Raw genomic sequence first — 22,640 nt, 5'->3', positions numbered from 1 at the left:
TATTCTTTAGAAGAGGGGGCAGAGCTAACATCAATGGATGGATTGTAAAATGGTGAATTTAGTTTTTATATAAGGGGGAAAAAACTTCCTAACAATTACAGCTATCCAAAAGTGAAATGCATTACCTCTGGAGTGAAGTCCCCTTCATCAGAGTTCTTCAGGCAAAGGCCAGATGATTACTTGTGTTTCAGTATGTTATCTAGTAGATTCCCCTTCAAGTATGAGTTAGACTAGACAGACTATAGATCTCTTCTAATTCATATTCTGAGATACTTTCTTCCATTCTTTAAAAAGTTCTTTAATTTTCCTGTCACAAAATATCACATGCTTGTCTTTTTGCCCCCTCTGGTTTTCGCAAGGGTAGTATGAAAGTTGACCAAAGAATTTTATTATGATTTTTCAGACTACAATAAAATTATATCATAGTACGATGATACATTATGCTATGGGATAGATGCACTACATGTAAAACTATTCAGTTTGGGGCTTTGATTCTGATTCTAATTCCCAACAAAGTATGTTGCCCAAGTACCTCCTTTTTGCCTCTAGAAAATCAGAAATGGGTAATTGTAAATTTATTTTTAAAAAAGTAGCTACTTTTGTATATTCATTTTCTCCCCTTCATCATTTTAACCTCCATCAAGGCCGAGATTACGTCTTACTCATCTTTTTATCTCCCATGGTTCTTTGTAGGTGCTTAGTATTTTGGATGAAGAAGTGATTAAATATGTTGGTCACATTATGAACTTAGGTATCCTCTAATATAGATCACAACAGACAACAGAATTATTTTTCTTCTTTGTAGGCAAAAACTGGGACTTGACCGCAGCTCTGAGTGACTATGAGCAACTCCGACAGGTTCATACAGCCAACCTGCCACAGGTATTCAATGAAGGAAAATACTACAAGCAGCCAGAGAGAGAACCAGCCCAACAGGTGAACAAAATTGAACGACCCTGCCTTCAGAGACAGGATGACATTGCCCAAGGTAAATAACTGTAACTATATGAAATTTATGAAATGAAGGTTAAATTGCTAGCTCTTTATTATTCAAATGAATGTGAGACAAGGACAGAATGGTCAAACTATAAAACCCACTCTTTATCGACTCATGGCCGCACACACACACGCACCCTTCATCAAGTCAGTAAGTGAATGGATTGGTTGAGGTATTAGACTTATTATTTCTACTATTTTTCTACTAGCTGAGAATGCTAAGTGTTGATCCGGTTGGAAGGCTGCAGGAGGGGAACACAGGGACAAAATACACAAGCTATTGAAGAGAACCACAAGTATTATGTCATTGAAACAATAGAAAAACTCTCAAATTATATAATCTTGAAACAGAAGAGAATTTTGATTGGTTGGTAGAGCATTCGTTAATCATATTTTATGTGTTAGACACTATGCTAAGTGTTAGGGATACAAATGCAAGAAAGCAAGGTTGTCCCTGCCCAAAAGGAAGGAGATTATAGAAAAGGGAGCTACAAAGCAGGGCATGAGGGTAGCAGGCTGTTGAAACAACGTGAAGGTCTATTTCTAGGAAAGGTAAGTTGAGGGCTCATCTATTAAAGCCCAGTAAACTGGGAGCACTATCCAGAATGCCAGAATTCAGACAACATGCTGTGGAAATATCTGGGAAGTGATCAATACATGCAATTTATTCATGCATTCATCAGTCTATTCATGAAGAAACAGATCTGGAGTTGTTTTGACATAAACATTGTCACATGGATAGTTAATGTCAAAGACAAGTGTGTAACCCAGAACTCTTTTATTTCTTTTTGCCTCCCCAATGCTTAGCAAAGTGCCTGGCGTATAGTAGGTGCTTAATAAATATTTGTTGACTAAACTGAATTGCAAGTCAGAAGAATGACTGGGAAGCTCCAAAAGCTGATATGATAGTTTTCATGGAGAACAACATAGAACCCAGGTCTATAGATCTGAATGCTTATTGCCTGACTGACAATATAGAGAGTAAATGTGTTCATTTCTGCAGTTGAGAATACATTCTTCCACCCCCAGCCCCAACCACCACCATCTGGTTTTTACTCAAGACAAGAGTAACCTTAACCACATGTGTCACCTCATAAAAGATCTCCTTGAAGGACCTTTAACATTAAGCTTTTCACTACCAGATCACCCCTAAGTAACCAGAGACCCCAGTGTGCCTGGTTTTCAGACATGGAGAATTGGGCAAACCAGGGCTGCTATATCTTTAATACAATGCTATTTTACATTTTGAAATCTTAGTACATCTTACAATCTTGGGTATTTTCTATCCTGATAAATATAGTAATTATCGGCCACCATCTGATTTTTTAAAGAAGATATTACATGAAGAAGATGTTATATTCTACCCCAGATATAGCTGTATTTATCAAGCCTGGCTAATAATCCCATCTGTTTTTAATAGAATTCAAATTTTAGGGTTTCTAAATTGGATGTTCAAGTGCCACATAATTGGATTCTTATTTAGTCTCTCTGTTATGAAATCCTGGTGCCCAAAATGGCAACTAAGTCTTAGGATTGCGAGAGCTGTCGGGAGATGCAAATGTAGTCTTGACATTTGTTTTTGTCAGTCCTAAAGACGTTTTGTACTTCCTAGTACCAGGAACTTTGTAATTTTCAAGTGAGGGTGATACTGGAGGAGGCCCCTTTGGAATAACTTTTGTCATTATAATTTCCTATTCCAAATTTTACTCACATTTCAGAGTGGAGAAAAAAGAAAACCTTGGTTTTGGGGTGTGTTTGTGTGAGTGATAGTCTCAGTGTGTGTGAGTGTGTGTGTGTGTGACAGAGAGAGAGAGAGAGAGAGAGAGAGAGAGAGAGGCAGAGACAGACAGACAGAGAAAGAGACAGAGAGAAAGAAACAGAGGAGGGGAGAGGAAAGGGAGAAGGAGAAGGAGGGGGAGATATAAGATTATTTGTATTAGGAACAACTGTCTCCCATTAGATGGTCTTTTAACACTTGGAAGCTATTTTTTTTACATCAAAGACGCTGCCTCTTTCAGACTGCTAATATTTAACATTTAGTACTATTTAATAACATCATGTGGCACACCTCATACCATCCACAAATGCATGTTGACTGATGGTCCTAATGTGGGTCTGGATCAGAAAGGATGGATGGAGTCAACACAGCTCATCTCCCCAGCTTCGGGGAGGAAAAAAATCTCCATTTATGTGTCTTGTTGATGGTGAGTCAGTTATATCATGTTTATGTGGTCCCTAGGACTGTGTATTCATTCAACGTGACTTAAAAGGTGGGAAATTTCCTTTCTCAAATTGTGAGTGACACTCTCATAACCCACATTTCATAGTATTAGCAGTTTCATCAAAGCTTAGGACTGATGGAGCCTTTCCCCAAGACACTAGACATGCTCACTCTCTCTCTTCTCTCTCTCTCTCTCTCTCTCTCTCTCTCTCTCTTTCTCTCGCTCGCTCTCTCTCTCTGTTTCACACACACGCAACCATTGTCACTACATCCCACCTTACAATTCTCTATGATCCACATTTCATGTGGAGCAGCTGCCTAATCCTCTCCCCCAGCCTTTGGGGGTGAGGGGTCAAGTTACAGTCAGGGGTCAAGTGCAGGACTTCTCTCTTTCCTAGCATGAGTGAACCCGTGGTCAGCCTGCTCTTCAATGCCATACCTACCCTATTTGTATGCCAGGCTACAAAATCATACTTATGCCCTTAGGTTTCAGAAGTAGAAGGAATTTTAGAAATCATCATCTGTCTAGTGTCCTCATTTTACAGAGGAGTTAATTGAAGCCCAAAGAGAAGAGGGAACTAATTCAGGTTTGCACAGGTAGTTACTAACTACATAGAATTTAAAGCCGGGTACTCTGAAACCAAGATTCTTTCTTTCTACTATAATAGCACTTGTAATCATAATATTCCTTTTTTTCCTAGTCTTTAAATGGCCAGAGGCCAGAACTATTTTTCCTCTAAAAAACTAGTGGTTGGGTTAGCATGTAGGACTTGGGATCATTGAGAACATAGATTTAGAGCTAAAAAGATCTTCAATGGCTATCGAATCCAACCCCCTCATTTAACAAAGGAAGAATCTGAGTCCTGGAGAAGTTAAGTGACATGTCCAAGGTCACACAGATAACAAGTGACATGAAGGATGAGCTAGAGTATGATCTTCGTTTTGGTTCCTGGAATGTCTGTCATTTTTCATGGAACTTTACTAGACCTTTTTTTTCTTCTCTCTCTCTCTCCCTCTCTCTCCCTCTCTCTCTCTCTCTCTCTCTCTCTCTCTCTCTCTCTCTCTCTCTCTCTCTCTCTCTCTCTCTCTCTCTCCCCCTCTCTCTCTCTCTCTCCCCTCCTCCCTCCCTCCCTCTCTTTCTCTTTCTTGTATCATGGTTACATTCATGTATGTCCTCCCCCTTCTAGCCCCAACTCCATTCCATTCAATTATGAACTGCTAAAGAGAAGGTCTTTATGCCATTTATCTTTGTCTCACCAGAACCTAACAGACTTTTTCGCACATAATAAGTGCCTGATAAATGTGAATTCAATGGTACTTACTCCACAGGCAACATGTAATTGACTTCCTACTCATGGAAACAGAATATGAAAGTCATCAGGAATATTAAAATGATATTTAATATTATATTGCTGTTTGTTTAGATTAAATTTACCAATGTTGAAACATGATTTGCTGGAAATTCCTCTCTTTCTCAAATTCCAAGATGAGAGATATCTGAAAATCAAGTTTGGTGTAGATTATTGCATGATCTGCCAATTCTTAAGCCCCATATTTAGAATGTTTGACCAAAAGTAAATTAATGTCATTTATATCTACCACTTCCCTTTAAAAAGAAAAGAAAAGAAAAACAGAGAAAGACAGAGGGGGAGAAGAGAAGAAGAGAGGGGGGAAGAGAGGGGAGAGAGAGAAAGGGGGAGAGAGAGAGTCAGAAAGAAAAAAAAGGAGAGAGAGAGGGAGAGAGAGGAGAGAGGGAGGGAAGGAAGGAGAGAGAGAGCACAAAACTCCTTTTCTAAATGATATCTTAATCTTTTCTGGTATATCTTTATGGCATGCAAATGAATGGAGGGGGTTGGCGTGGAGATCAGGTGAAATAGCCCAAGTAGGAAAATCTCTCATTAACAAGTAACCTAATTTGAAACAGATGTTGTAGGACCATTAGGTCCCAAGTGTACTACTTTATGAGTTTGCCATGGAGTTTTGAACAATACTAATAATGAACCTGTGCTAATTTCATTTGGAAAAAGTCTAAAAAGAATGTTTGTCTTGTTAAAAAAATTGACTGTAATTGTAGCCTAGTCCAGGAAGGAAATGTGTATTTAAAATGTGCTATATTTCATAATTCTCACATTATAACAGTTGATTACTAAACATGAGTGTTTTGAGTCTTTAAAAATTTTTATATCTATCAAATATTTGTTGAGCACCTACTATCTGCAGGGCATTTAGTTAGGTGTTTTATATCTTCTTTTCACAGCTCTTCAATAGGTCCCTTCCTCTCCACTCGTCCAGCCATCACCCTAGTTCAGACCCTTACCACTTCTTTTTCCTTACTAGTATTTTTTCCCAATTACATCAAGACAATTTTTAGCATTAATTTTTTAAAAATTTATTTAGTATTTTATTTTCCCCCAATTATATGTAAAAACAACTTTTAACATTTGTTTTTAAAACTTTGAGTTCCAAATTCTCTCCCTTCCTCCCTCCCTCCCTCCCCCACGTTGAGAAAGTAAGCAATTCTATATGGGTTATACATGTGTAGTCATGTAAAACATATTTCCATATTAATCATGTTGTGAAAAAAGCATAGACCCAGAAACACTCAAGAAAAATAAAGTAAAAAAAAATTGAGACATCAGTTCATTGTCTGGGGATGGACATGGGGATGGGGATTTTTCATCATAAGTCCTTCAGAATTGTCATGGATCATTATACTGCTGAGAATAGCTAAGTCATTCATAGCTGAACATCTTGCAATATTGCTGTTACTTTGTACACAGTACATTTCACTTTGCATCAGCTTATGTAAGTCTTTCCAGGTTTTTCTGAGAGCATCCTGCTCATCATTTCTTATAGAACAATAGAATTCCATCACAATCACATAGCACAATTTATTCCGCTATTCCACAATTGATAGGCATCTTCCCAGTTTCAAACTCCTTGCCACCAGAAAAGAGCTACTATAACTATTTCCATACATATAGGTCCTTTTCCCTTTTGTTTTTATGTCTTTTGGATACAGACCTAGTAGTGGCACTGCTAGGTCAAAGAGTATACATGGTTTTATAACCCTTTGTTCATAATTCCAAATTGCTCTGAAGAATGGTTGAATCAGTTCAGAAGTCCACCAACAGTACATTAATATCTCATTTTCCCCACATCCCCTCCAACATTTGTAATTCTCCTTTTCTGTCCTATTACCAATCTAATAGGTATGAGGTAGTACCTCAGAATTGTTTCAATTTGCATTCCTCTAATCAATATTGATTTAGAGCACCTTCTCATATAGCTATAGATATCTTTGACTACTTCATCTGAAAACTGTTCATATCTCTTAATCATTTATCCGTTGGGGAATGGCTCCTATTTTTATAAATTTGACTCAGTTCTCTATATATTTGAGAAATGAGGCCTTTATCAGAGAAACTTCTTCAAATTTTTTTCATAGTTATGATTGCTAAATGTATTTTCCTACATTCTATTGCCCTGCCCTATTTATTCTATTCTCTTTCTCTCTCCTGTCACGCTATCCCTCCTCAAAAGTGTTTTGCTTCTGACTACCACCTCCCCTAGTCTGCCCTCCCTTCTATCACCCCACCCCTTCTCTTATCCCCTTCCCCTCCTACTTTCCTATAGGGTAAGATAGAGTTCTATACCCAATTGAGTGTGTATGTTATTTCCCCTTTGAGTCAATTCTGATGAGAATCTGATTCACTCACTCTCCACTCCCACCTCTCCCCTCTTCCCTTCCACTGTAAAAGCTTTTTCTTGCCTCTTTTATGTGAGATGGCTTACTCCATTCTACCCCTCTCTTTCCCTTTCTTCCAGTGCATTCTTCTTTCTCAGCCCTTAATTTTATTTTTTTAAACATCATCCCTTCATATTCAACCCACACCTGTGCCCTCTGTCTATTTATACTCCTAAGTGCCCTAATAATGAGAAAGTTTTTTATGAGTTACAAGTATCATCTTCCCATCTACGAATGTAAGCAATTTAACCTTATTAAAACCCTTATTATTTCCCTTTTCTGTTTACCTTTTTATGCTTCTCCTGAGTCTTGTATTTGAAAGTCAAATTTTCTATTCAGCTCTGGTCTTTTCCTCAAGAATACTTGGAAGTCCTGTATTTAATTGAATATCCATTTTTGCCCCTGAAGGATCATTATACTCAGTTTTGCTGGGTAGATGATTCTTGGTAATAATCCTAGCTCCTTTGCCCTAAGAAATATCATCTTCCAAGCCCTCCAGTCTTTTAACGTAGAAGCTGCTAAATCTTGTGTTAGCTTGATTGTGCTCCACAATACTTGAATTGCTTCTTTCTGGCTGCTTGCAATATTCTCTCCTTGACCTGGAATTTGGCTATAATATTCCTGGCAATTTTCATTTTGAGATCTCTTTTAGGAGATGATTGGTGAATTTGTTCCATTTTCAGTTTACCCTCTGATTCTAGAAATCAGGGCAGTTTTCCTTGATAATTTCTTGAAAGATGATGTCTATCTTCTTTTTTTTTTTACCATGGCTTTCAAGTAGTCCAATAGTTTTTAAATCATCTCTCTTGAATTTATTTTCCAGGTCAGTTTTTTTCCAATGAGATATTTCACATTGTCTTCTAATTTTTTATTCTTTTGGTTTTGTTTTATTGTTTCCTGACTTCTCACAAATTCATTAGCTTCCATTTGCTCCATTCTAATTTTTAAGGAATTATTTTCATCAGTGAACTTTTGGAATGCCTTTTCCATTTGGTCAATCCTGCTTTTTAAGGCATTCTTCTCCTCATTGGCTTTTTGGACCTTTTTTACCATTTGGCCTACTCTGTTTTTTTAAGGTGTTATCTTCTTCAGTATATGTTTTTGTCTCCTTTACCAAGCTGTTGACTTGTTTTTCATGATTATCTTGCATCACTCTCATTTCTTTTTCCAATTTTTCTTCTACCTCTCTTACTTGATTTTCAAAATCCTTTTTAAACTCTTCCATGGCCTGAGACCAATTCGTATCTTTCTGGAAGCTTTCGATGTAGGAGGTTTGACTTTGTGATCTTCTGAGGGTTTGTTTTGATCTTCCTTGTCACCATAGTAACTTACTATGGTCAGAATTTCTTTTCCATTTTTGCTCATTTTTCCAGTCTATTTCTTGACTTTTAACTCTGCTAAAGTGGGGCTATGCTTCCAGGGTAGAAGGCACCCTGTCCCAAGCTTCAGGGATTTCATGCAGCTGCTCCACTGCTCCACTGTGGCCACAAATTCTGGTGTGCTAGTGCTCCTTCTCACCCTAGGCCTGCCACTCAGGACTGTAACCTGGATCTGAGTATAGGCAAGACAAAAGAGTCCTGCCCCCAGTGCCAGCAAAGAGACCCCTATAATCTCCTTCTGATTAATTGTTCAACCCCATTATCATCTGGACTGAGTGCTCTGGAAGTTGCCACTGCTGCTGCTAATTCAGTGGCTTCCAAGTTCCATTCCTGGTTTGCTGGGACTTGGTCTGTGCTGGCATGGCCCACTGTGTGCTCCACTATCACCCCCATGTGACAGATCTTTCTTGCTGACCTTCTAAGTTGTCTTTGGCTAGAAAATTATTTCATCCCATTCTTTTGTGGGTTCTGTTGCTCCAGGAATTGATTTATGGCATTATTTAAAGGTGTTTGGAGGGGTTTGGGGGAGAGCTCAGGGGAGTCACTGCCTTTTCTCCACTATCTTGGCTCCAGGATCTAATATAAACTCTGTTTGACATTTAAATCTCTTTACTACCAGGTTTCTTCCCACTTTTCCAGTCTTCTTACACATCATTCCCCTCTAACCACTCTACAATGCAGTCCTACTGGCCTACTTCCTGTTCCACACACACTACATTCCATCTCTCAGTTTCATGTATTTATACCAGCTGTCTGTCCCCCAAGCCTGAGATGGACTCCTTCATCTTTGCTTCTTGGAATTCTGATTTTTTTCAAGATTCAATCAAATGACATCTTTCACTTTTGTCTTTGCATATCTGTAGTGCTTGGCATAGTAAGCACTTACAAATGCTAGTTGATAATCCCTAATTAGATAAAATGTGACGATTGAAAGAAAAGCTAAAGAAAATCTACAATATTATTGTTCTCCCTTGGTTTAGAATCTTAGGGAAAGAAATGAGGGCACAAAAGAAACAACTTGTACATTTTTAATATATTTATTGTATCATGTTATAAATTATAATTGTCTGTGAATTTCATTTCTCCCTACTGGACTATGAGTTCTATTAGGAAAAAGGGACTGTCTTATCTAAATTTCACATGTGGCCCATATCTACCAAAGTGCTTTGCATATTATAGGTAATTAATAAATATTTTTGAACTAAAGTAGGTGCCTTATAGATACTTTGTGACAAAAGATAAATTATTATAGTGGAAAGTTCCTTCCAAAGTGAAGGGTATTAACCTTTTTTTTAGCATCATGGACCTCTTTCACAATACGGTGAAGCCTATGATCTATATACATAGTGTTCTTAAATGTATAAAATAAAGTAAATAAGAATGCAAAGGAAAATAATTTTATTGAAATACAAAATACATATTTTTTTTAAATCACGAACTCCAGGTTAAGAATCCCTGCTCTAAAGTTCCAAGCACTGACTAAGCCTGAATCTAAATTTGAGCCCATACTTGAGACCCACCTCCATGGCTTGATGCCTGTGCGATTTTGTTCATGGCCCTTAACATTTGTGGTCCTCAATTTCCTTCATATGTCATATGATGATAGAAAATACGGTCATTCTCAACCTCATAGGATTGCCATAAGGATGGACTGAGGTAGTGTGCTTTATAGGCCAAAAGCACTCTATAAATGTAAGTTGTTGTTGTTGTTGTTCTTCTTATTATTATTCTTATTCTTATTATTATTCTATCTGGTAACTAAGCATTCATTTGTTACCTTTGGAAAGCGCAGTACCAGTTCAGTGATGATGTTAGAATCTTATTTCTATTATTTCTACCTATTTGACCTTGGGCAAATCACTGAATTTTCTCAACCCAGGATTCCTCATCTATAAAAGGACAGAGTTAGTGATAACCTCCCAGGTCCCTTCTACCTGGGTCTATGATCCTATATTCATAAGTTGTTGGGTTTGGTATTTTTTATTACTATAACATTTTTATACAGAATGCTCATAGTGGAAACTAAATCGAATAATACTAGGAAATTTGAACTGAAGAAACAATAAAGCTAGGATACTAATAATCAAAACTGATAAGGTAAATTGAATAAAACTACTTCAGATACCAAATCATAAATGAAAATATAATAGTTAACTATCTCTGATATGACTTTCTTGGTATCCTGATATGCCATATGTATTGGTATAATTTTTTAAAGCCAATTTACATTCCAAACAAATTGTTAAGATATTTTCAAATAAAATAAAATTTTTTAAAAATACTCTTAAAACTTAAAGCAAAACTAATGAATGAATGGGAATTCTCTACCTGCCCCTTTCTCCCATCAAAATTGTTGTGAAGCTGCTTATAAGGTGTGTTATCTCATCTAATATTGTCGCAAGTTATAACACACTTGTAATAATCACATCCTTCACACTAAGTAACTTGTAATATTATTAAAATCACAATAAAATTGATATAAAACAACATTTTTTAAAAACTTGCATCGTTTTTAGTCTTCTATCATCTGTCTTTAGTTATTTGTCATCTATTAATAAAGAAAATTTTTAAAGAGCATCATAAAAGATTTCATTATTATTGTTATTAAGATAACCAGGAATTCATGGTCATTTCTTAGACCTTATAACAATTGCTCCAAACAAAATTTCCTAGGATAAACATTTTTTAAAATGATTTTTACTGCAAGGATTCTGCTTGGTTACATTTAAAGTAAAGGATTGTGTCACTCATAAAAGTTTGAGAACCTTTGCTTTAGAGAAATTCTATATTATAGTTGTGATTCCTAAGTAGGGCATGGCTAATAGGCACTTTATGACAAAATATAGTATTGATGGGGGAAAAAAACACAAAGACTGCTTGATGTTTGAGGTCTGCATATTTCCCTATATGTCATGTTTATCAGAACAAATAAAAAGAATCTGTCTTAAAATTGAAGTCACGATGGTTAGATCCAAAATAGATTGCCACCTGCTTTAAAGATAAAAACAAATTCCAATCTCTTTGATGTATTTTAATGATATGAGATGATAGTTGTGCACAGAATTTTGTTTGAATTTTCTGAGATACAGCTTGAGCTCAGAATGAACAAGAATAATGATGATCTTTTAGAATGTTAATAAATATTTGTTCTATTAAACTTTTACCAATTATCCTTCTAAGTAGCTTTATATAATGAGTAAGTATTATTTGCAATGTGTTGTTTATTCAGCCCAGCTTCCTGAATACATTTTGCGGAAAATATATATAGACTAGAAGGGGCAGTATTTGATGGGGTGGGTATTATATATAAATAAGAAAATCTACACATGGTGGTTTGGGGCTGGCATTTATAAGCCATTTAGGCATCATCATTCTTTTTCTTCCTAGAAAAACGTCTTTCCAGAGGTATTTCTCATGCCAGCTCAGCCATAGTCTCCCTTGCCCGATCCCATGTGGCCAATGAATGCAGCAATGAACAATTTCCCCTGGAGATGCCCATCTACACATTCCAACTGCCAGACCTCAGTGTATACAGTGAAGACTTCAGGAGCTTCATTGAACGTGATTTAATTGAACAGGCAACAATGGTTGCCTTGGAGCAGGCAGGTAAGTAAATTCATTTGGTGGTAGTAGATAGATGACCTGGCTACTTGTCTTTCTTTTATTTCAGTATTAGAGCTGGTATAGCTTTTACCTAAGAAAAGATAAGCAACAAAAAGAACATTCCTATCCTTTTATATGAGCCCATTTGTTCTCTGCTATATTCTGTTCCAATTCTGGCTATCCTGAGCCAAGCCTCATTCTCAGTAAAAAGTCATGCTTCTAACATATCTTTGGTTGAATAGTTTAAAATTATATGTGATACTCGGGCTTCTCCATTTCTTTTTTGTTCCTAACTCCATTGCCTTTGAAAATTGATGTTATGTTAGCTCTACACCAAGGGAAATAAGAATTTGCCCAGATTTCTCAAGAGGAAGAACTGTTTCATCATTATCTTTGTACCCAGCTCCAAACATGGAGCATCTCACATAGTAAACACTTAAATGTTCATTACAGTGAACTGAATTTGCCTTTATTTTCCTCCAATATAACTTTTCCTCTAGTATCCCCATATTCTACAGACAAAAGAAAAGCAGTACTCACCCTAACCTGGCTTCAGTGTTGTCCTGACTTTCCATCCAATATTGCCAATTTCCTGCTGGGGGCATAGAGTTACATAGTAAACAACCAAGTAAATCAATTTACCCTTTGAAGAATTACCATCACCATGGAGAAAAAATCCATAATGTTTAAGACATATCTAAGTTTTTCTTCAGGTACAACAACAACTGAGCTCATGAGAAGTTGAATAATATTTTGCTTCTCAATTTATATTGTGATTCTTTGCCCTAAAATACACTTTTTAATTTATTTATTCATTTTTAGTTTACAACAATTGGTTCCACAAGCTTCTGAGTTTTGCATTTTCTCCCCCACTCCCTCCTCCTCAAAATGGCATGCAATCTAATATAAGCTCTACATATTCATTCATATTAAACATATTTTCACATTAGTCATGTTGTAAAGAAGAATTATAACCAATGGAATGAACCACAAGAAAAAAGAAACAAAACAAAAAAGAGTGAGAGCAAACTGTATGCTTCAATCTGCCTTCAGACTGTAATTCTTTCTCTGGATGCGGATAGCATTTTCCATCATGAGCCTTTTGGAGTTGTCTTAGAACCTTGCATTGCTGAGAAGAACTAAGTCTATCAAAGTTAGTCATTGCACAATGTGACTGTAACTGTGTACAAAGTTCTCCTGGTTCTGCTCCCTTCTCTCAGCATCAGTTCATATAAAGTCTTTCCAGATTTTTCTGAAGTTCACCTGCTCATCATTTCTTATAGCACAATAGTATTCCATTACATTCATATCCCAAAACTTGTTCAGCCATTTCCCCAATGGATGGGCATCTCCTCAATTTCTAATTCTTTGCCACCACAAAAGGAGCTACTGTAAATATTTTTGTACATATGGGTCCTTTTCCCATTTGTATGATGTCTTTGGAATATAGACCTACATAAAAATATTTCTGAAGAAAATCCACTCATTAACCAAAATCACAATAGTGAAGAGGCACATAGAAGTATAGAATTTAAAGTTCAAATGTTCAATAGACATCCATCATACAGTCCAACCTTCTCATTTTATATAAGAAGAAACTGAGGACCCAGGTAGTTAGGTGACATGCCAAGGTCATATAGCTAATTGGTTTTAGTGCCCAAACAGACTCATGTCTGTCTGCTACCGGTCTACTCCACGTGATCTTAATAGCAAAGTTATCATGAAGTTCCACTGAGTTTTTGGTTGAATGAGGTGGAAAGGGTGGTACAGAATGATGCATGACAATAATCACCTGTTCTCACAGGCCAAATCAATTATTGAGACAGTGGCTGATTAAGTTGTGAGAATATGCTAACTCTTAATTTATAGATACTGACAAACAAGAAATAGAGGTTATATGTATTTTAAGCTAATTTTGAATGACTATCAGGACCTAAGCTCAAGTTGAGTCACAGACAGTTACTAGCTGTGTGGCCCAGGGCAAGTCATTTAATCTCTTTGCCTCAGTTTCCTCAATTGCAAAATGAAGGTAGTAACTCATCTACCTCCCATTTTTGTTGCGAGTGTCAAATAAGAATGTTTGTAAAGCACTTAGCATAGCACCAGGCACATAGCAAATGCCACATAAATGCTTGTTCCCTCTCCCTTTTCACTAAAAAACCTATCCCCAGAGGGGAGAAGTCAACCCACCCTTATGGGACCCCAAGGATGAAGAGTGGGGCCAGAAAATGTGCTCTAATGGAATTAGTCAATTAAAGTAGAATCTTTTCAAAACTGCCTAGGTCATCGGACTTTCAAAAATGTAATCTATGTTAGGATCCATAGGAAATAAGTTATATTTTGTAGGATGCTCCCTCAAACCATCTCTTCTCTCTAGCCCCTTTTACTTTGGCCTTATTCACTATCTTTTATTTGTCTTGAGTCCTTCAATAACTTAAAGATAATTTCTTGTTGTATGAGTTACCAGTTCTGTCTTTCCACCCCCATTGTGCTTTGGAATCCAATACCTTTGCCAATCACCCAGAATACATTGCTAACTCACAGCACCTCCTGCTAAGAGTGGAAGAAGTAGATGGTAATTGCAGCCTTATATTTGATTACCAAGGGGACCGGTTTTCTTTATCTTCAAGGAAGTATTTTCTTTGTTGCTACAACATATGTATTCTGTGGTTGGAAGTTATTTTTATGGCAACATATTAGAAAGGGCAGAGTCAAATTTAAGGTAAAAAAAAAATCCTTCTTACTCTCTCCCATTGAACTGATGTCACATTTGGTTAGTTTCTGTCTTGTCTTCAAGGGTGATGGACATGAGCACCTTATTTAGAAATGTGTAGTAAGCCATCTGTTAAAGTCTCAAGTTAATTGATGCCATTGCCTTGTATGAATCAGAAGAACATTTCTTTGGAAAGTCAAAAGAAATGACTAATAACTCGTAGACCATAACAAAACCTAAGTGGACGTTGTAAAGTTTTGCATACCATTTTTTCCTTCCGGGGAATTCTGGTTTTCAAAAGGAGAACATTTAATAAGTGCTATTCTCTGCAACATCAGTTTCCTTTCTTTCTTTTCTTTTTTTGTTAAGTGAAGTTATTCTTCAGGTACAATTGTAATGACTACCAATAACAGCTAAAAAAAACCTGGACCATGTAAATGACTTCTGTAGAAGTTGTTTCTAAACTAAACTTTGAAGTTTAAAAGATGTTTTTTTTATAGTTAGCTTTACCCTTCAAAGAGTCATGAGAAGAAAAGATGCCAATTAACTAAGAAAAATGACTTTTTAGATGTGGGTCACCAACAACTTGGATTAGTAGAATTCTTCAGTAGGTATTCTTAAACATTTCTCTCCTGATTTCATTACTCTAAGAATTACCTGAATTTGCCATCATTCCTGATATTGGAGGGTGATAGTTCCTTTTCATTTCCCTTTTAAAAAATCTATTATCTTCCTTCAAGGTTCAGTTCAAATACTTACTTTCTTAGTGATTACTTACTTCTCTTATCCTCTTTCCCAGTGGTATTTCCATTTTTTCCATCACTCCTTACTTTATGTTATATTTAGTCTATGTGTATATTGTTATTCCACTACCTTAGCCCCAATGGAAACATTAAGTTCTGGAAGGCAGGGAATGTTTCTTTTTTTTGTTTTGTTTTGTTTTTGTGTGCCAATACCTAACATAATGTCTTGCCCATAGGCAGCACTTAACAAACATTCGTTAAATTGTTGAATTTGTCTAGTCCAAGGCAAACTCCTAAAGTTCTCTGCACTTCACAAAGAAATTGCCTTTGCTATTGGTCTTCAGAGGTAATTGAAATGTGATTGAATAGTGGTCTAAATTGCATGTAAAAGAAATGGAAAATTCTTCAGTTGTACTTTTCCAAAAAGCAATCTCCCCCTGCTTACGAAAGATTTAGGGGTTTATAGTTTTTGCCATATTGTCTGGATTAATCACTTTTTAAAGGGTACATTTTGGGAGCTGCAATTGAATAGAATTGGTTTCTTGACAACTTGTTGCTTTTTATTGGGATCAAAGTCCATATATAAATTTTAGAGTCCCAGAATGTTAATTACTTACCTCACGGTCAGGGCAAGTGAAATATTCAGCCTCTTTTAAGAAGCTAGATCTCCTTCATTTATACAGGAGGAATTTTGGTAACAACTCATCTACACAATTTGCTGTATCTGAAGCACTATGAAACATCAAACATGCTTCCTTCCTGTTTAAAAAAAAAACTTTTGAGAGTAATTAGGTATAATCAAACATTCACATTCTTGCTTCCCAGAAGTTGTCTAGTGGGCTGATGAACATCAAATGAATAATTCAAGAAAATATTCATGGCCCAGTGGAGACCCTGGGAAGGGCAGGAGGAAGGAGGGTGTCAGAATCAGTGTGGTAACAGAGTTCAACTAAGCTGTGGAAGATAAACAACTTCTAAAAATAGTGTTCACATACATATTAGTGCTTGGTAGACCTTCGTTCCAAATGGTAGTCCATTCAAACTAATCAAATCATGATATCCTTCATTGGGGTACTGAAACACATAATTTCAATGTACAAATTAACATCTTTTTTTTTAAAGAGAAAGATTTACTATTTAATTTGATCCTTGGAGTCAACAGGAAAATAACATTAAAATGCAACTTTTTAGAGGTTTTGAGAATAGATGGTTTGGAAGGTCATGGTGCTAATTGGTTTGCCTCCAGGAAAAGTTCTGCTTACACTATGTTATTCCAGTTTTTTGAGTTCTCCATTTTTGGAGATTCTGCCATCTCCCTTGTGATCAGAAATTCCTCCTTATCATCTAGCATACATCTCAGTTACAATAAAAGCCTGTTTTTTTCTTTTCCTTACCACAGCAGAGTTGGAATATGGCCAGTCAATTTCTTTCCCATCCTGTCTGCTCCTTATGGTTGAAAACCATTATTAAGTCATTCTTCCTTCAGTTTTCCAAGTAAAGTGACCCTAGCCCATTCACCTTTCTTCCTTATGAGCTATGTCCATTAGTATATGGGGTCCTACTCCCCCCTGGGAAATAACTATTCCTTTTCCAAACCTCTTTTTGTGCTTCCTTTATTTTGCTCTAGTTTGTATTAGAGTTCTTAGTAAATATATTGGATTTCACACTCTAGATTGTAAGATCTTTGAAAGCAGAAACCAGTGTCTAATCTTTGTATCTCCTCAATAATTTCATATGATACTTACAAGTGGTGGATACTTTTTAAATGTTTATTGAATTGTATTTCAAAACTCCATTTTAAGCATTTTGAAAAGATATCAGAGGACTCTAGCCAAGAGAGTTGCTTGAAGGAGAGATAGACCTCCTAGTTGGCACATACCTACTCTAGCAAAATCATGAAATTCACACCAGATGGATGAATAATCAAGAAACCCCAGTGAAAGACTCTAGGAAGTAATTTTTTTTCTATCCCAAAACCAAAGAAGACATCATCTAGAAGCCAATGGACACTAGGAAAGAGAAGTGCTACAAAGCCAATGCCCAATCTGGAAAACAAGGCCAACTTCCCAAAAGAACCAGTGAAGGACCAGAGATACTGCAGCCTACAACATTCTGTTTGAAGGCAGCAAAAGTGCAGACCTTAAACAAATCCCTGAGGAAGTCAGGAAACCCTACGGAGTAAAGAGTGGCAGAGACCAGAATGTATGACAATGCACAGGCCCAAAGAGCCCAGGCACCCAGGGATTCCTGAGTCCCTAGATATCCCTGAGATGCTGAAGGTATGGTGGTGCTAATTATTTTTTTTGTCTTGACTTCCTTATATCCTTAAAAACCATTGAGGACACCTCACAAAGAATTTTTCTTTATGTGAATTATATCTATCAGTATTGGCTGATTTAGAAATTAAAACCTCAGTATTATTATGAAAATAGTTTTGATCTCACAGACCTCCAAAAGAGTCTTGGGACCACCAGGAGTCCCTGGATAACACTTTGAAAAAAGCTGCTACAGAAGACCTTGAAGATTAAACATTCTGAACCTTAAAGATTCAGACAGGGTTACCCCTGGGAGCTTGAGGTCCAAGGGACATAAGGAGAGACAGAGCAGGGCTAACCACTCCATTTAACAGCAGACAAAGATACACATCATGATGCTAGCACAAAGCCCCAATTTAAGAATTAAAGCTGAAGAAGATGAGTAAATCAAGGAAATTACCAACCAGTATTAAAAAATTATTGCAGATCTAAATATACCTCCACCCCAGAAGAGAAAGTAACTGTAACTGCTATGAGTAGAGATTCAAAATATGTATTCTCCACAAAGGCTTATATAAATACTCAGAAGAAATGAAGCAAGAATAAAAAAGGAAATATAAGATCTAGGAGAACAAATTGGAAGGAAAATAAATAGCTTAGAAGAGAAAGTAGTTTATAAATCTCACCTAAGTAATGGATTTTCTGAAAACTAGAATAGAAGAAGGAATCAATGACTCCATGAGAAAATAAGAAATATTGGAACAAAATCAAAAGACTGAAAAAATAGAAGAAAATGTAAAATAACTAATATCAAAAACAACTGACCCAGAAAAGAGGTCAGGGAGAGAGAAGAATCACTGGACTCCCTGAAAAGATGAATTTTTCTCCAAGAAACCTAAACCCTGTATTTCAAGAAAGCATAAATGAAAACTGCCCAAAGCAATTAGAACCAGAGGACAAAGTTATGATAAAAAGAATCATCAATGAGGTCCTAAAAGAACCCCCAATAGAGCTCCCACATCAAAGAAATAAGTACCACAAGCATCCAGAAAGGAGTTCAGATGCCAAGGAACCAGAGTCAGAATCCCATAACACCTGGCAGTTTCTACTAAAAAAATGAGAAGGGATCTTCAAATATTAATGTTCCAAAAGGCAAAAGATAAAGGATTAAAACTTATAGAATAGCAACCTGCAAAGCTAAATAATCCCACAGGGTCGTTTTGTAAAATGGATTGTTAATGAAATTAGAGGGTTTGCAAGCATTTCTGGTGAAAACACCAGAGCCAGGTAGGAACTTTGAAATACAGAGAAATCTAGAAAGGCAAATTTATTTGAGCAATTACAAGTTGTATGATGGGGCAACTAGGTGATGCAGTGAGTAGAGCACCAGCCCTGGAGTCAGGAGGACCTGAGTTCAAATTCAGCCTCAGACACTTGACATACTTACTAGCTGTGTGACCTTGGGCAAGTCACTTAACCCCAATTGCCCTGCCTTCCCCTCTCCAAAATAAAAAGAAATTGTATGATGATGTAATGCTAACACTATAGTAGGAGGAGAAGAAACCAATGTTCAGTTTGAACCTTAATGTCTTCAAAAGGTATTGAGTGAATTAAATAAGAAAAAACAGAGGTAGGGGATAAGTGGTTTCTGTTCTGGGGATTTAAAAAAGAGGAAAAAACAGATGTGGGAGAGGTAAATGAACATCTTTTTGATGAGAAAGAAGGAGGGTAGAACTTGCTACTTTTCATAATTAAAGGATATGAGAAGAATATGCAAACATAGAGGCAAGTAACTATCAGATAAAACTCATTCTTATCTGAAACAGACAAAGGAGGATTGAACACATGTGTATACAGTTATCCCTTCCACATCATGGCTCAGGGACCTGTCCCCCCCAGTCCTACCCCATGATCTGGAAAATCAGTGTAAAATTTGTTGGCCCTCCCTTCCTATCAGAGAAGTATGCATTCTTTCTTTTTCTTTCATGGGGTGTTTACAATATCTTATTGTAAAACTTGAGTATTTGGTCATAGGCTCTGTGTAGTCTGCTGGCCTTTGCACGTCATTTGTGGCTTCCCCCAAATTCCCCCAAATTTCCCATTTAATTTCTTATGCCAACTCAGGATGTATTGAAACCACAATGGGGAAAGTTGTGATGTAGAAGGGATAACTGTACCCTCAAACAGCTTGATACAGAAATGTATCAAACTAGAGAGGTAAATAAGCAGGGATAGGAGGAGAAGGGCTTACCCTGGAGGATATTACTAGGGAAAGAATAACCTTGCCCCCCTCACAAGGTAATTGTGAGGCGCATATGAGAGAACGTATATACAAGAACTTTAGAAAAGTAAAGTACCATGTACAAAGGGGAAGTATTATTTTGTAAATTCTTATAAATTCCAGTTAAAAGAGATGAAGTCAACATCATACTTTCTGAGCTTATAACATAAGTAGGGAATAGCTTCAACCACCACTATAGAACAAGAGCAGACAAGCCTTCTCCTTCTGGGTTACTTTATCATAATTATTATTAAATGAGATAATTACTTAATTATTATTATTATTAAATAAGATAATAATTGGAAAGCATTTAGTGCAGTACCCAGAATGTAGTGCTATAGAAATGATAGCTATTTTTATTATTATTGGTGATAATAGTAATAATCATAGCATTTATACAGTGCTTTGAGGTTTACAAAGTACTTTACATATGCTATCACATTTGATAATTAGAACCACTTTGGGAGGTAGGTACTACATTATCACTGCTTTACAGATGAGGAAAGTGAGGATGGAAGGTTAAGTGACTTGCCCAGGACAGCACAGCTAATAAACATCTGAGGCAGAATTCAAATTCAGGTTCTCCCGCCTCCGAGTCTAGAACTCTCTACTATTACCACCTAGCTACCCCCAAATTAAGGAGTATTTCATATTGACATAGCCTTTTGCTGCCACACCATTTACAGTACATTTGTCATCTTACATAAGCCTCATCGCAAATGGTAGTATAATAAGTATATTTTAAGAAACTGAGGCTCTGGTATGTTAAGTGACTTGACTAGAGTCACACAGCTACTAAGTGGCAGGGCCAGAATTTGAACCCAGTCCTTCTGACACCAAATCCAATAATATGTCATTGCTATTTTCCCAGTAGCCCACACTGTCTCAGAATTAGTCATTCTATCCTAGACATTACAACTGCAAAACAATTTTAAAATCCATGGCTCAGGGTTTCTGAGGCTGGACAAAATATAAACTCAGCATCATACTGTCCTTAGTCACACACCAGAACTGCCTGTCCACATCAAGTACTTCAAGGGGTGGCTTGTTCCATCATCATCTTTACCGGGATTTGTATTCTGAACACTGGGCTCATTCTGTTCTATGACTGAAATATTTATGTACCAAGCCCTAGGATAAATACTTATTTGGCTGTGTGGTTTTAGTTGTTCCCTGCACTGTGCCTTTCAAGGGCAGACATCAGTGATGGATCATCTCCTAGACTTCCCTGGGAAATGAATTGAATATCAACATACCAAATAAAAAAGGGAGTTTCTGTTTGTAAGACCTCTGACTGAAGGACGGATGCTGTCATGTACACCATGGCAAGATTCTGGGGAAGTAAAAAAGCACTGGACTGAGAGATTCAATTGGCTATCTAGTGTGGGCTAGACTGTCATCTGGCTGATTCATTTTCATAATTTCCTGACACATCATTTTATGAGCATGGTAAAGGCCAAGAAACATGTGGACCATCTCATTGGGTGTTCCATTGCTCGCTACATACTCCCTTTGACAAATGTCAGGCTGTTTCTAGGTACTCCTCTCCGATGGAGAGGACCAAAAAAAAATATTGAGCTGACATTCTGTACAGACCCCTCCTCCATGGGCAAAGCAAACATGTGGAGATCTGCATTTAATGTCAGGGTGGCCAAAATATTTGAACTGACCCTAAAGCTATCAGATTGCTTCCTTCATGCTAACCCACTTCAAGCAATGATAGAATGACCTGATGGTTCTTTAAAAAACAAAAAAAAGAAAGAAAGAAAAAGCAGCACAAAACCTGAAGCAGTCTCCACACTGCTAAAATGAACAAAAGTAAAGAGTGGAAAAAAGTCAAATGAGTGACTTGGCATTGTGGAACAGCTCCTCTCCCCCACCCAAAAAGGAGTTTGCTTGGATTTAACATTTTTTAACCAAATTGAGACAAATGAATTTTTGTGCGTAGAAATAGCCTAGAGCAAAATGCCTCCTTTCATACATGTTGTTTTTGTTGAAACTTGCATCTAATCTACATAAAGTTCTCAAATGACAGTCAAAAATGAAGTGTGTATGGAAAGAAGGAAAAGAAGGAAGGAAGGAAGGAAGGAAAGAAGGAAGGAAGGAAGGAAGGAAGGAAGGAAGGAAGGAAGGAAGGAAGGAAGGAAGGAAGGAAGGAAGAATTCAAAAGGAAGGGAGAGAGGAATTCCAAATCATCTTCGAAGACATCTGAATATTTTGTTTCTGATCACTATTTTAAACAGACATACTGGGTTGACATGCCCCTTAATTCCTACATGCCTTGATTTCCTCATCTGTGATGAAAAGATAATATATAAGGCAACATACAATGCCTTGGTTATCTGGCAACATTGAGGAATAGAGTGTTCCACAGATGTGAATTTTACAGATAATTTAAGCTTACCTTTTAAACATCCAATGTGCTTATATGTACACACAAGCACGTGTCTCTGTGTATCTATTATCTGTGTTTAGCTATTTGGGAAGCAAATATTTCTAAAAATGTATCATGTACTCTTAAGACTTCTTAAATAGAGAATCCCATATCCTCTTTGCTTGATGTTCATTATGAACCTTGACTATTATAGTATTTTGCCTCCAGGGAATGTCAAACTGTGTAACATCGTTTGTCCCTATGCTAAATTCCCCCAGACTGCTGAATTTTTTGTGTGTGTTCTTGAGTTTTTTCCTTCTTCTCCCG

At 36.8% G+C, this 22,640-nt stretch overlaps 1 protein-coding gene across 2 annotated transcripts in view; it reads left to right on the top strand.

Moving 5' to 3' along the window:
- OTUD7A (OTU deubiquitinase 7A) overlaps nt 1–22,640 on the top strand; it is a 453,848-nt gene that overhangs the window by 343,813 nt on the left and 87,395 nt on the right. For both annotated transcript variants that reach the window (XM_036734698.1, XM_036734697.1), the window contains one exon: nt 11,732–11,950. In XM_036734698.1, the coding sequence (XP_036590593.1) occupies nt 11,732–11,950 (219 nt within the window). The remainder of the gene's footprint in view (nt 1–11,731; nt 11,951–22,640) is intronic.

The sequence above is a fragment of the Trichosurus vulpecula genome, chromosome 8, assembly GCF_011100635.1.
Source record: "Trichosurus vulpecula isolate mTriVul1 chromosome 8, mTriVul1.pri, whole genome shotgun sequence".
NCBI classification, from domain to species: Eukaryota; Metazoa; Chordata; class Mammalia; order Diprotodontia; family Phalangeridae; genus Trichosurus; species Trichosurus vulpecula.
Note: the sequence above shows the minus strand (reverse complement) of the source record. Positions and strands in the feature narration are given on the sequence as shown.